At 37.0% G+C, this 14,036-nt stretch overlaps 1 protein-coding gene across 1 annotated transcript in view; it reads right to left on the bottom strand.

Annotated features, from left to right (window-relative positions):
* Nucleotides 1-2,818: 2,818 nt before the first annotated feature.
* The window catches only part of LOC110034398 (ferredoxin-dependent glutamate synthase-like), a 28,038-nt gene continuing 16,820 nt past the window's right edge, over nt 2,819-14,036 (bottom strand). Inside the window, exons 8-13 of the mRNA XM_020738668.1 lie at nt 10,514-10,606; nt 9,730-9,875; nt 9,087-9,246; nt 3,271-3,381; nt 2,941-3,156; nt 2,819-2,824 (exon numbers count right to left, since the gene is read on the bottom strand). Of these exons, the coding sequence (XP_020594327.1) occupies nt 2,819-2,824; nt 2,941-3,156; nt 3,271-3,381; nt 9,087-9,246; nt 9,730-9,875; nt 10,514-10,606 (732 nt within the window). The remainder of the gene's footprint in view (nt 2,825-2,940; nt 3,157-3,270; nt 3,382-9,086; nt 9,247-9,729; nt 9,876-10,513; nt 10,607-14,036) is intronic.

Here is a 14,036-nt window from a genome sequence, read left to right as displayed (position 1 = left end):
TAGACCCATCAAAATCTTAATCGAGAGAAAAGGGCACGATGTTGCCTGAGAGAAATTCATAAAGAGTTGTCTAGGAGATTACTATGGACAATATGCAATGAGAATCCTTCAACTGTAAAAAGGTTTCCCGCCTTAGAGATGAAACAACCCTAAGATGTCACCCATAACGGTGAAATCCCAGATCGAGAGAAGGAATTAAATAGCTTTGGCATAAAATAACAGAAGAGAAGCCAAGATCCTTAAATAAAAGTGGATTTACCAGATTTTAACGGTAGCATGGATCTAGACAAATTTATCGAGTGACTCCAAATAGTGTAACAAGTCTTTAAGGATGTTCCACCAAACAGAATGGTCAAGCTAACCCTATTAAGTTAAGGAAGAATGCTTCATTGTGGTGAGAAAATCTGAAGCGTCTTTGACAAAGAAAAGAAATAGTAAAATCACTTCTTTGTCCAAGATGAAAAAGGAAATGTAGTGGAATTACATACCAACACATTATAAACAGAACACGTTCTTGAGACTTCATCACTTGCAGTAGCAAGATCTCTTTGTTGAGTACACTGTTAAGTTTGAGCAGCTCATGTTGAAGTGTGAGCTAGTGGAGCCCAAGTAGAACATCATAAAATGATATCTGAGAGGATTGAGATTATCCATTATCAAATGTTAAGACCCTATTAGACAGTAAAAGATGTTCAAACCTTAACCCTGAAAATAGAGAGATAAGAAAACAGTATCAAATCTACACTATCCTTCAAATAGGGTTTAGCTATCCGATCAAACAACAGAAGCACACTCAATAGAGCACCCAAGCCGACCCCACCCAAGGAGAATCAATCCAAAGTGCAAAAAATGTGAACCTAAATCTGTCCTAACCAGGAAAGGATTCAAGTGTCACGGTTTTGACCACACTAAGTCGCAGTGTAAAAAATAAGAGGTTGATATCTTTCACTAAATAGAAAGCAATTGAATAAATGAACAATGACACAAGAGAAAAATGACGTCAAATAGGAATATCAGCTTTCGATCAACCACGGAAACATGCTAGTGATTCAATCTGAGCCATTTGAGTGACTCCAGCATCACCAACATTAGTTTTCCTAGAATGTAGTGAGCCTGATGAGCCGATATCAAAAAAGAATGGGCGGCCATATTGACAGAGTTGACGAATGTCCTAACCGATAGTTTGTCTCTTTAGTTGTTACTACTGAAAGTTGTCCAATATACCATAGATCTCATTACAATGTCGGTTTCTCTAAAAATACTTATTTATTGGAAGTACCCAATTGAGTACGAGTGGAAAAAACATGTTATAAATTTAATAGCTTGAGACTTGGATCATAAGAATACCCATTCATGTGTGGTTCCAACTCGGATTGTGCTAAATCAAGGCATATGCCTAAAATAAAAAAAAAAACATATGAAATAAAAAACAAATAGTAAATATGTCATAATTGTCTGTTATAATGAAGATGCTATTTCCTACTTATTATGACTTGCATGTTCTATCCATGTGAATGCTATACTATAGAGCTATAATTAACTGAATTGCTATATGACTTACCATATTGCTATTATTAAATTTCAGCAAAAATCTCTAAATTAAATGGCTAACAAAAAGGTATTCACGTATAAGAAGAGAATCAAAAGACAGTAGGTACAAAAAATATTAGTATCTTGTTGTATGGAACATATATATAAATCTATAACTAAATGTTCAATGTGAAAGTGATATTTTGTCCTTTATTGATTTAAAATTTGGAAGATATTATGAAATATTTAGATATTAATAGAAAAATATGTACCTATCATCCAATCTTTTTATTCCTGTCAGGTTATTCCATTTTCTTGGATCGGGTCGTGACAATCGTGTAAAGCCATTATGAGAAAACATCATGTCCAACTTCATTGAAAGTCAACCATTTTATTTGCACTATATATTGCAGCAAAGAACAACATAAAATACCAAATAACATCTATGTTCAAGAAATATGGAAACATTGCCCGCCTAGAATATCGGTCCACAAGTTATGTTCAAAACAAAAAAAATTTATACTATAACATCTTGATGCAGAAATGAATAACTTCTTTGGGCAATCAATTTCACTAATAAATCTTAACCTCAACAGAAGCCATTATTTTAAACTCCTCTTTCATTTTGACTTCAAATCAAATTTTACACATTAAGCACCATAATAAAGAGAAAAATTGCTATCCTTACCATTCAGTTTCATACAAATTTACCTTAGAAAATTCACATTTTTACCAGCAGAAACAATTTTCAATTAGAGGTAAACGTCCAATTAAAGTTCAACACATCATATTCTAGAATTTTGTTTTAAAAAAAATTAGGATTATACATAACAAAAATATACAAATTCTACTGTCGTTATATATGAATTTTTATGAACAGAAGTGGTCATAATCACAGAAATCAACATCACAGGAGTAGAGATTGATGCAAGAAAAGCATTTGAGTGAAATATACAACAAAGTTAACAAGCACAATATAAAGTCTAACGATAACTAGATTCTGATGCATTATGGAGAAAGCAAACAAGCCAAAGAGAGAAAGAAGTCCTATCAACTAAAAAAACATCCCGAAGTAGAATTCAACTCGAATAAAAATGTAGTCGACAAGAAAAAGTTAATCATTTCCTTAATTGATTATGTGAGGAGAGGAAAGCACTAGCACAATCTTAATTACTCGATTTTGATGTATGCAGATAAAATTAGCAAGATCAAACAAAAAAGGAGAGAAAGTTATTTGAAGAACCTTAATAGAAAAAAAACTGCCAAATGATATTGATGTTGCATAAACTTACACCTAAATGTTGAAAATGAAATATAAAGAACAAAAGAATTGCGCAATAAAATCAGAGCATCAATAAATAACACAAAGCGAATAGAGTAAAAATTACTTATAAAGACACAAGTCCTTACAAGCTCCTCGGAACGGTCAGAAAGAACAAGTAATTGTGAACCACTGCGAACAGCTTCATCAGCAGCCTCGCAAAGGTGCTTCAATGCATTTTCCAATGAGCCATCCAAACCTTTACTAATGTCAAAAAAGGTTGGCAATACTTGAGCTTTTAAAGAAGTATCCTTCATCAATGAATCAAGTTCCCCCTCATTCAAAACAGGACTAGACAAAATAACCTGCACAAAAATTAACATTGAATTCAGTTTCATGATAAATCAGATCTTCAAAGACACACGAACAAAGGAATATGATAAAAACTATACATAGAAAACAAACCAACAGTTACAAACCTGAGATGCATTTTGTGGTCCAATACTTAAAATATTTCCACGTTTACCAATATTCACCTCAAGTGACATGACCAAACCTTCTCGGAGAGGGTCAATAGCAGGATTTGTGACCTAAAACAATAGAAAAAAAAAATCTATAGAACAGCGATTGAGGCATCAATACCCCTTGTGAAAAAACTTTATACAAAATAAATTGACAGTACGTCATGCCATACATTTTCTTAGCTACAGCTCAAAAGTCACAATACGTCAAGACTAACAAAATTGGCTGAGGTAAGCCTAATCAGTTGAACAACACAAAAAAGAATACTACTGAATTTAAAAATCTTAGCGCAACAAGTAATAAAAAAATGTAAGTCCTTGGTTGCCAATGCAAGCAAATATAAAAAAGGGAAGGGTTTGATTACTGAATAGGATGGTCAAAGAACTAACTCAATTTACCACAATGACAATGCAACTAACAAATAAAAACAGGCAGAAATAAATCAAATGTACGCCTTAAAACACAAAAAATCTAAAAAAAAAAAATCAATAAAACATATGTAGTAAGAGGCAAGTAAATGCAAACATACAAAATAAATGAGTTTTAGACTTAAATTTTATAAGACAGGATTGAACTTTTTTGAGACTCATCAGAAAGAACATGACAAGACAAATAGACTACAGAAGTGGCAAGTCAAATAGCTTATAATTTGCTTTGCACGATTTATCTTGATCACAATTAGTGTGATATTTCAACCATTTTCCAATACTTTCATCGTTCCTGATTGAATTGAATTAAATCATGGAACACACACGAGGTCAATATAGATTATTAAGTAATGGAGGGTTGTTGATAGAAGCTATGTGTGGTTCACCCTACTTGAAATGTAGATGAGACCCTATGGAAAGGAATGACTTGGAAGATGTGGACGGGCTGCAGTGACAGTGAGAAAAGAAAACATGTGCAAGTCATAAATAGCTATGGCACTCAGCATAGCATTGGTTCAGTAGGCAATGTTACAAGTTATAAAGAAACACTGATAAAGGACATGTGAAATAGCAACTGGGTTCATGCATGAGCACAAGTGAGAACACTTGTGGATGCACATGCGAGAGCACTTGTGGGGAGGGCTCGCAATCATGGATGCTAGCAAACAGAGGCAGTAGCGTGATATGCATGTGAGCATTTAGCTATGGGATAGAAAGTAGTCACGCAAGAAATCCTTATAGAGTTTTAAACTTGTAGAAAAATGTTGGGATGCATTATCTACAAGGATTAGAACTTTTGAGAGGTTTGCATGCTTTAAGAAGACGGATATGTTGATCAATTTGATCAAAAAAGTGAATTATTAATCAAACCTTCTCTAATACCCAAAAAGGGTGAGGGGAAGAAAAAAGACCACACATATAAAACAGGAGTGATCCAAGTACAAATGGATCTCAAGAGCACTTTATTGCCTCACGAAATATCATATTTCACTTATCATCAATGAACAAAAAAATTGTAACCATTGTTCTCCAATCTAATTCTAATACACGTTTAAATTTAAAGTAATTCTTATCCAAAAGAAGAAAAAAAAACCTAATAAAATATAACAAACTAAAAAAAAGAGATATTCAAACATAATTAAACATGATTCTAAAACGGGTTTAAAAAGATAAAATTCATCCATTTTGTAGCTCAATTAGAGTAATTTTAATTGACCCATAAAAATCTGAACTTTAACGGGCTAAATATCTGAATTGTACATCACATTGTTCAAAAGTCTTAAAAAAAGAATAAACCTCATATAATATGGATATAAATTCACAAGAAAGCTATCAATATATTGGCTTCATCATTGCAGTCCTCTATATATATGAGGAGGTGGTGGTGTTTTGATTATATCCTACTCCGACGTGGTATTGTATCATTTCCCTTACACCTTCTCCCATTCGTCTTCTCCCCTCTCCATAGCCGTCGATCTCTCCCCTCCTTCATTTCCTGCAATCAAATGCCCCATATCTGCAACTTTACATTGTTGTTCAGTCATCCTCCCTCCTTCTCAGCACTCCCAGCTGACCGCTTCTCACCCCACTACCGCTGCCCTTGTTGTTCAGCACCTTCCAGCCACCCCTCCGCCTGCCGCAAGTCACCTACAACCCACCATATTTGTTGTCCCTGCAATTTTGCACTCCCCCCCTCACTGCCAGCACCTCCGTTAGCAATCCTGACCCACCTCGCTGACCTCCATCACCCTTGGAATGCACTTGAGTGATGTTTGCCTCTGTCATTTTATGTTATGTTGTTATTTTCCATTTATGTCATGTTGTAACTCTATTTTAATATTAAAGAAAGTTTACTTTTGTGTTTCCACTGTTTTTCCTACTAGTTCCGGTATTATTTGGTATCAGAGCTAACCTAACCCTAATCTTATCCTAGGTTTCCTATCATCCGCCACACCCAAGCCACATCCACCCAATTTTTTTCCTTCCAATCCCCAACCCTAATTATGCCACCACGAAGAGATACACCAGGCTCTACTCAGGAAGAGATTCAACGAGGAATTTGTCGTCTGCAACGGAAACTAGCGGAGTTGGATGACAGAAACCAGGAAGAGTTTACCTTCAACCATGATTAGGAAAGTTAAGGGGAAGACAGAGACGTATGAATCCGTTTCACAAGGAAGATCACAATGACGAGGAATATCGATCACATCGCTTTAGCATCCAATACCAAAGAAGGTCGAGACAAGAGGCCACTTATGGGAGTCAGTGGGACTTAAGAATCAAGATGGATCTCCTAGAATTTGAGGGAGGTATGGACCTCGATGTGTCTATCAACTGGCTGCAATTAGTCGAACGGATTTTTGAGTATAAAGACGTAGAAGAGGACAAGCGAGTCAAGATAGTTGCCATTAAACTAAAGAAGAATGCCTTCTTATGGTGAGAAAATTTACAAGGCAGAGGAAAAAAGAATGCATTGAGAAGATAACTAAGTGGGAGAAGATGAAAAAGGCAATGCAGAAGAAATACCTCCCACCGCAATATCGTCATGACATATTCTTAAAGCTCCACAACTTACAGCAACGAGATCTTTCAGTTGAGGAGTTCACAGCCCAATTCGACAACTTGCAGCTGAAATGCGAGCTGATGAAGCCAAGGAAACAAATGATGACCATATATCTCGGGGGTGTCCAGACATTAGCCTTGAAGGTGAAAAAGCAGGAGAAGCAGAGCAGGCAACAATCATCCTTCAGGCAGGTAGTCGCCTACAATTTTCACGAGGACAAGGGAATGACATATCAGAACAAAGCGAAAAGAAAGAAGAGAAAAGTAACTACTCCAAAATGGTACCGACCAGAAAGTGTTATCGATGCCACGGCTACAGCCACATAGCCTCCAATCGTCCACGAGCAGAGTAGTCAAACTCACTGAAGCGAAAAGAAAGAAGAGAAAAGTAACTACTCCAACATGGTACCGATCAGAAAGTGTTATCGATGCCACGGCTACCGCCACATAGCCTCCAATCGTCCACGAGCAGAGTAATCAAACTCAACAATCAAGGCATCGTGAGAGAGATGAGTGACGAGGAGAAAGCCGAGAAATAGGGTGAGGTGTATAATCTTTCACCAGACGAAGGAAAGGCGCTTGTCATTTGACAGATCCTGTAAACTGAGGACACGAGGGATCTGCAATAGCTTGGCCACAACATATTCTACACCCGTTTCACATTGAACGAAAAAGTATGAAGTCTAATCATCGACGGTGGGAGCAGCAAAGAACGTGGCATCGACACAGATGGTTGAGAGAATAGGGTTTGCGACTCAGAGGCATTCCCAAACATATTCACTAAAGTGACTGAAGAAAGAGAAGCGAGTCTGCATCGACCAAAGATGCTTGTAGAGTTTTCAACCGGAGGCCAGTTGCAGGACCAGGTATGGTGTGACATGCTTCTTATGAATGTCTGCCACCTTTTGTAGGGAAGACCGTGGCAGTTTGAGTGGAGGACTAAGCACGATGGATTTAGTAACGTTTATTCCTTCAACGAGAATGGTAAGCACATCATCCTACTTCCATCGACAGAGCCCGAGGTCACAGAAGCCCTCACCAGCAGAGTGGCGACAGTGGGACCAATGTCCGTGATGACACCAGACGAGGGGACTGAGAGACCCGCTCCAGCTACAGGACAGATATAATCAAGGAAATTTCAAGGGATCACAATCGACATCGCACCGCTAGAGCCACCAAAGGATATGAAGGTTCAGGTTGCTCTCGTTGCACATTTGATTGAACTAATTGTGGGTTACCTTGGGAAGATTCAACAGTACAGGCATGGTTCACATTCTCAAGAGCACGGCTCGAGAGGGGCATGTGCTCACAAAACAGATAGGCTTCCCCGCAGCATTGGGGGCAGTGCAATCAAAAGTGGGATCTAGGTGCCACCAGAATCAAAGACAACAACTAGAAGCTTCGATGAATGAGGCTGAAGCACCCTCGGCCCCTGGAAACTGACGCGACGCTGAAAAGCGCCCCTGTCACGGGCAATAAAAGCGCCCTCGAAGTGAGGAGCTCAAAAATCGCATGGTTAGAGGCCATGCGAACCAGGGCGAGGATGAGCGAGAGATCTCGAAGGCGGAAGCATAGCGGGAAATCGCTAAGGTAGGGAACGCAAACCGATTCTCGAACGAGTGAACTACCGCAACTTCATTTGGTGATCTTCTTTATTTGAGAAGTATTTTAATGGCTATTCTATAGATTCTTCTTGCCATCCTACCCCTTCCATTTATGTAGAAGTTTCCTTTGTCCAGTAAGATTCTATAAATTGTTGTCCTCTATGTATGGGAGTCAATTCTTACTGTGTTTGTTTTCAAATCTCCTGTGTGAAGTCCTTTTCCCTGTTCTAGGGTTGTATCCGACGAAGTGGTGGTGCTCCGATTGTATCCTACTCTGAGGTGGTGTTGTATCATTTCCCTTTCACCTTCTCCCATCTGTCTCCTCTTCTCTCCTTAGCCGCCGGCCTCTCCCTCCTTCATTTTCTGCACTCAACAACCCCGTACCTGCATCTTTAACTTGTTGTCCAACCATCCTCTCTCTTTCCAAGAACTCCTAACCAACCGTTGCACACCCCACTACCGCTGCCCTTGTTGTCCGACACCTTCCAAGCTCTAGCCATTGCCTCACCGGTCACCTACGACCATCCCTAATTGTTGTCCCTGCACTTCTGCACTTTCCCCCTATTTTAATATTGATGAAAGTTTATTTTTGTGTTTCCACTATTTTTCCTACTAATTTCGGTAACAGAGTGGGAATGCAGCTATCAGGTATAAAGACAGTAAACTAGAAATGGTGAAAATGTAAAAGCTTGGCAGCAAACAATTAGTTGCATTAAACGAAGCAGAAAATTGGTAAAAATTCTCTAAGGAAAACAATGTACAAATCAATTTCTTGATAACAAAGGAAGAGAAACTAACCATCCTGATAAGATTGAAAGTAACATAATTAACTATAATCCATCCTATGGCTTGCCTTACGTTTAACAACTATAACAATAGTGATGATTGTGTAATACGCCAAAAACAAAATAAAGCGAAAATTCATACACAAAATTTTTCAATTTTCGGTGATTCTAAGAAACTAAACTCCCTAGGCCATAGCAATTATGACATTTCAATTTTCCCCACAAAACAACATGGTTAAATAGAGATGTTAGGGAGAGAGAGTAGAGAACACAGACTAATAAATATCAAGATGAAATAGCTCCAAGGCACCGTATGTGCCACAAACCCAAATTCAGCGTATTAGTATTAAAGCACAAATAACAATCTTTTATTTTGCAGAAGTGTATAAATTACCTGTGCAAAGCGCTGCTTGAAATAATCAAAGATCATATGGGGTTTCAGAGACAATACTGCTAATGGGATATCGTCACCCATGCAAAATGTTGGTTCTTTTCCTTGTGCAGCCATTGTTTCAATTACCATCTGCACATCTTCACTGGAGTAGCCAAACGCTCTGATCCAACAAACTGGAACTAATTAGGAAGAACTAAATTCAGTAACAAACAGTCCAGTAAAGATCCCATCAGATGAAATAAATTAAATCAAAAGTAATGGTTTTCCAATATCTAGTGATGAAGGTTAAGACACGAAATTACAATCATTCTCTAAAGACAAAAAATACTAACAACGAGTCCATAGATAATAAAAAACTGAGCAAGCATGCCTTCATGAATGCAAAGTTAAAGTTGGGGTTTGTGGTGATTTTAAACCTATTTTGACAAAATTTATACGGACGAACAGACAAGAAAAAATGGATTTGAGAGTGCCACAACGAAACAATCCTTTAAATAACTACATTTAATAATTTAACGAAACATCATAAGATAATAAATTAAATATTTTGAAGAAGCAAGCTAATATAAAACTAACTGCCACATGAAATGGGCAACAATTGAAACCCAAGTACCAGATGAGCCAATGAACGATTGATTCTTACTGTTGGTGCCTCAGTATTGTATCATTATCCAGGACTACTGATGAAAGAAAGTTGACTGGCTTCAATGTCCTCATGTTCTCAGTCAACCACTTCCTGTAGGGATGAAGTGACGCTATTCTCTTCTTAACATCTGTATTTTCATAAACCTGCCAAAAAAAAAAGAGGTATAGATTACAAGCAGCAGTGATGTAAGAATATTATAAGAAAACTACCAAAACAGAAAGCAAGAAACTATGTCATGAGAATTTCATATCTGGATAGAAATAAATGTTGTACTATTCACTCAGTATGGAAAACTATGAGAAGGAAGGTACGTTTAACAATCATCCATGTAATTACATTTTCAAGTATCCATCCTTCATTGCAATATTCTGAGATTCAACAGAATCATAATCGCACATAGGCTAAATTCAGGATGATAAATTGTATTTAAGAAGTGTACAACATAGAAATATGGAAATATAGTTGTCTTTGACAAAATGTGGTAGGACACAAAAGCATGATTCAGTGGATCTTAATGATATTATCATCTCCTCTTTATCACTTTCTTGCTCATGATCCAGGATTTAATGCTGAGTTTTAATACAAGAAAATTCAAGACATAAAAAGTGGATTATCAACTAAGATGCCAAATCGCAACCTATTTAAAATATACAGCCTTGTCAAACTGATTGGCAGAGTCAGCATATATTATAAACATGATTGAAAATAACTTAAAAATTCACTCAAGAAAAACAAGTCTTGAACAATAATAACGAAAAATATAAAAGCAGAAGTTCTAGACCTGTCCACTCTGGAGATCGACAGTTATCATCATTCCTGGACCCAATCTACCTTTCATGATGACCTTTGATTCATCCATTGGCAGAACACCCACCTGGACAATAAAAATATGTATATCGCTAATTATGCTCACATGTGGTGCGTCTTACAAACACTATTTTTATGGCGGATGAAGATAAACAATAGATGAAGTACATGTTTAAGAAATTCTTAAAGCTCCACTGCAACATTAGCAAGGATACATATTGTGGGGCTCAAGTCAAGACAGTAGCAGCTAAAACTTTCAATTTTGTGGAGAAACGCAGAAGAGAAAAGCGAATATATGAGTTAGATAAGAAATATATATATATATAAAAGAGAGTAAGAGAGAATGTTTAATAAAGAGAGAGAAGATATATATATATATATATATATATTCATGTACTAAATAAAAAAAAAATTGTTGGAGGTTCATGTGCTTAAGATGGAAAGGGTGCCACAAATTCCATGTGCTTATAATGGAAAGGAGAGTGTCGAGAATTGCTATCTCCTCCAACTAGCCGAAGTTGAAACTTTTGGACAGTATATTAAAATATTTATAATTAATAGTATCCAATTATTCTTTCAGTAGTTTTGTATGTAAATACACATCCATAGAAGGACCAAAAAAAACCCTTCTAGCCACTTTTTCTTTTTTGTATGGTACCGTATATAATTTCATTCTTCCTCTTGCCCTCAACAGGTCTGGTCTGTTTGACTTACCTTCCAAAGAGTCCCTTGTGAACATGAAAAATCAAACTAAAAAGATAATTCTAAATGCTTCAAACCCCGTACGATTTTGACAGTATTTTGAAATATTTATAATTAATTATTTTAAATTATTTTTTTGGTAGTTCGTTTATAAATATTCATCGATAGAATGAACAAAACAAATGTCATATCCCCTTTTTTCCCTTCTTTATATGCTATCAGACAGGTTAAGGGCCACTTCCCCACTTGTTATTCCTCTCTTTCATTTTTCCTCGTCCTAGACAGGACTGCTCTTTTTAACTTCCCTTCCAAAACTCAACCATCGTGAACACGAAAACCAGACTAAAAGATAATTCTAAATAATTCAAACCATGTTTCGTTTGACTGGAAAAATCTACCTAAAGCGGATTTCTGAAAGAAACGGAAAAAGGCTAACATCTTAATGATCTTCCCCGAATCTGTAGCATTTTGGGATAAAGCAAATTTCATGAAAATATCTCATGATTATGAAACATCATACTTGAAATCAATACTCCACACACATTCCTAACAACCATAAAATATGTTTGGAAATATATTAAACAAAATGACTTAAAAGATCACAAATGCTACTCGTTTACGAGAACAAGCCGAAGCTCTCAACAACCAAGCAAGATAACATTTTTTATCATTAAATATTTAAATGCAATAAAAATCCATTGATTACAACAAGATTACTACAAAGATCTCAAAATGAATTGCAGTGAATATGTTGTGATTCTCAAATCTATATAAAAAGTATGTTGCTTGGGTTCCTTACAAGATTTAATAACAAACTTAACCAACTTAATTTCTCACTCATGTGAACTGAAAAAAAGAATGATAATCCCAAGGTAAGAAACTTGTTGCCATTAAATCTTCCAAAAAAGAACAAAAACTTTTTTTTTCCAAGGGAGAATGGTGTTTAAGGATCGGATATAGCAAAGAGTTTGTGGAATAGCAAAAGGAAGAGAATATGAAATTCGGCAGAGGTCGAATGGTGATTAAAGAAGTTTGGCGGATTTCAAGGTTGAAAACAGCAAGGAAAACGAACATCAAATTATGACACCAGCAAGAAGGGGAAGCCGAGGCAGATCCACCATCTAGTCCCGAACAAGCTACAGACACATTACATGCATGAGAACATAACATAGAACACTCCATTAGATGGAAAATATAAGAACAAATCTCCAATAATATAAACCGAGTAAAAGTTCTCAAAAATCAAGTTCTAAGCAATACATTTATATTAGACATAAATAAAACCCTAGTTAGAACTCAATAAATTAAAGAGGGGCTCCACAAGGACCACAATAGTCAAAGGCAAAAACTTTTCAACTATAGGTTTCTAGGGACAAGATTTCTTGTTCCTCACGTTTGTCTCACTTGGGCGAAAACACTCCTGCATTACTCTCCCTAGGTATAAGTAGTTTTGCCTTCTTTTTTAGAATCTTATGGATCCTCATAGTATGACAATAAATCAACAACATTAAATATACCAAAAATATTGTAATCTCTTGATGAATCAATTTCACACACACACACACACACAGATATATATATATATATGTGTGTGTGTGTGCGCTAGGGTTTCGTTGGATGGTGATTCTCGGCAGTGATTTCCTCGGTTTATCACTTCCCCACAGCTTTTCTCAAGAAGTTCGCTTGCAGCAGACGTCTTTGTCGTCGGCGTTCGCTCGTGTCGTCTCTGTAATAGACGACTTCTCCCGCGGTTCGACGATGCCTCATTCTTTCGTGGTTCGCGTCCTACATGACATCTCGCTTGCAAGCGTCTCTCCCATAGGCGAGGGCGCTCCCTTCGTTGTCGTCCTTCTACGCGTCTTCGCTATCTTCCCGACAACGCAACTTTGCTTTACCAGATGACTGTTGCTTTGTTGACCGACACACAAACACCATCTTGTCGGTGGAGATGGCATCGATTATCTGTTCCTATGCCACTGGACTTGCCAGCGACTTCCCTATTCCTACACATGCTCCTCCTTAAAGTTCAAAGACTGGTTTTCATATAGGTAAGTCTTGCAATGTTCTACAATCTTTCCACGAGACTCTTGAAGATGGTGGTGATCACACATTCATTAAAAAACTTGGAAAAAAAATATAGAAAGCTTGTTTTTATTCTCACGGAGGTTGAAACCAATACTCTCACATCTTCTTGCCGTTTTGTTCTGGTGGGAAAATTTCTTTATGGTAACTCAAAACTTGAGATCAATCGAAAAGAATTTGATGCTATGAAGTTGTTAGGCAATTGGAATATTGATCTACTTGACGGTTGACACGTACTGATTGATTTATTTCACAATGTCGATCACACTCGCATTTTTTCTCGAAAAGTTGTCAAGATCGGCAACCGTCATATGAAAATTCTAAAGTGGACTATTGATTTTGATTCAAAAGCAGAGTCTCCTGTCATTCCTGTTTGGATAAAATTTCTGGGGTTAAAATTGCATATGTTCAACTTAGAAATTCTCTACTCTTTAGCAACTGCTTACGGTAAGTCTCTCAAGATTGATAATCTTATATTTGCGGTCACCAGACCCTCTGTAGCTTGTGTGTCAGTTGAGAGGGACATCACTCAACCAGCTCCGAATGATGTATGGATTGAAACCACTCACAACGGGTATTGGCAAAAGGTTGAAATAGAATCACGCCCTTCTTATTACTCTCATTGCAGTATGTTTGGTCACAGTTCTATCAATTGTTATCGCTTGCATCCTCATCTAAGGTCGGAGATCGCTAAAGGTCAATCACCTACCATA

The sequence above is a fragment of the Phalaenopsis equestris genome, unplaced genomic scaffold (genome assembly GCF_001263595.1).
Source record: "Phalaenopsis equestris unplaced genomic scaffold, ASM126359v1 Scaffold000002, whole genome shotgun sequence".
Lineage (NCBI taxonomy): Eukaryota > Viridiplantae > Streptophyta > Magnoliopsida > Asparagales > Orchidaceae > Phalaenopsis > Phalaenopsis equestris.
Note: the sequence above shows the minus strand (reverse complement) of the source record. Positions and strands in the feature narration are given on the sequence as shown.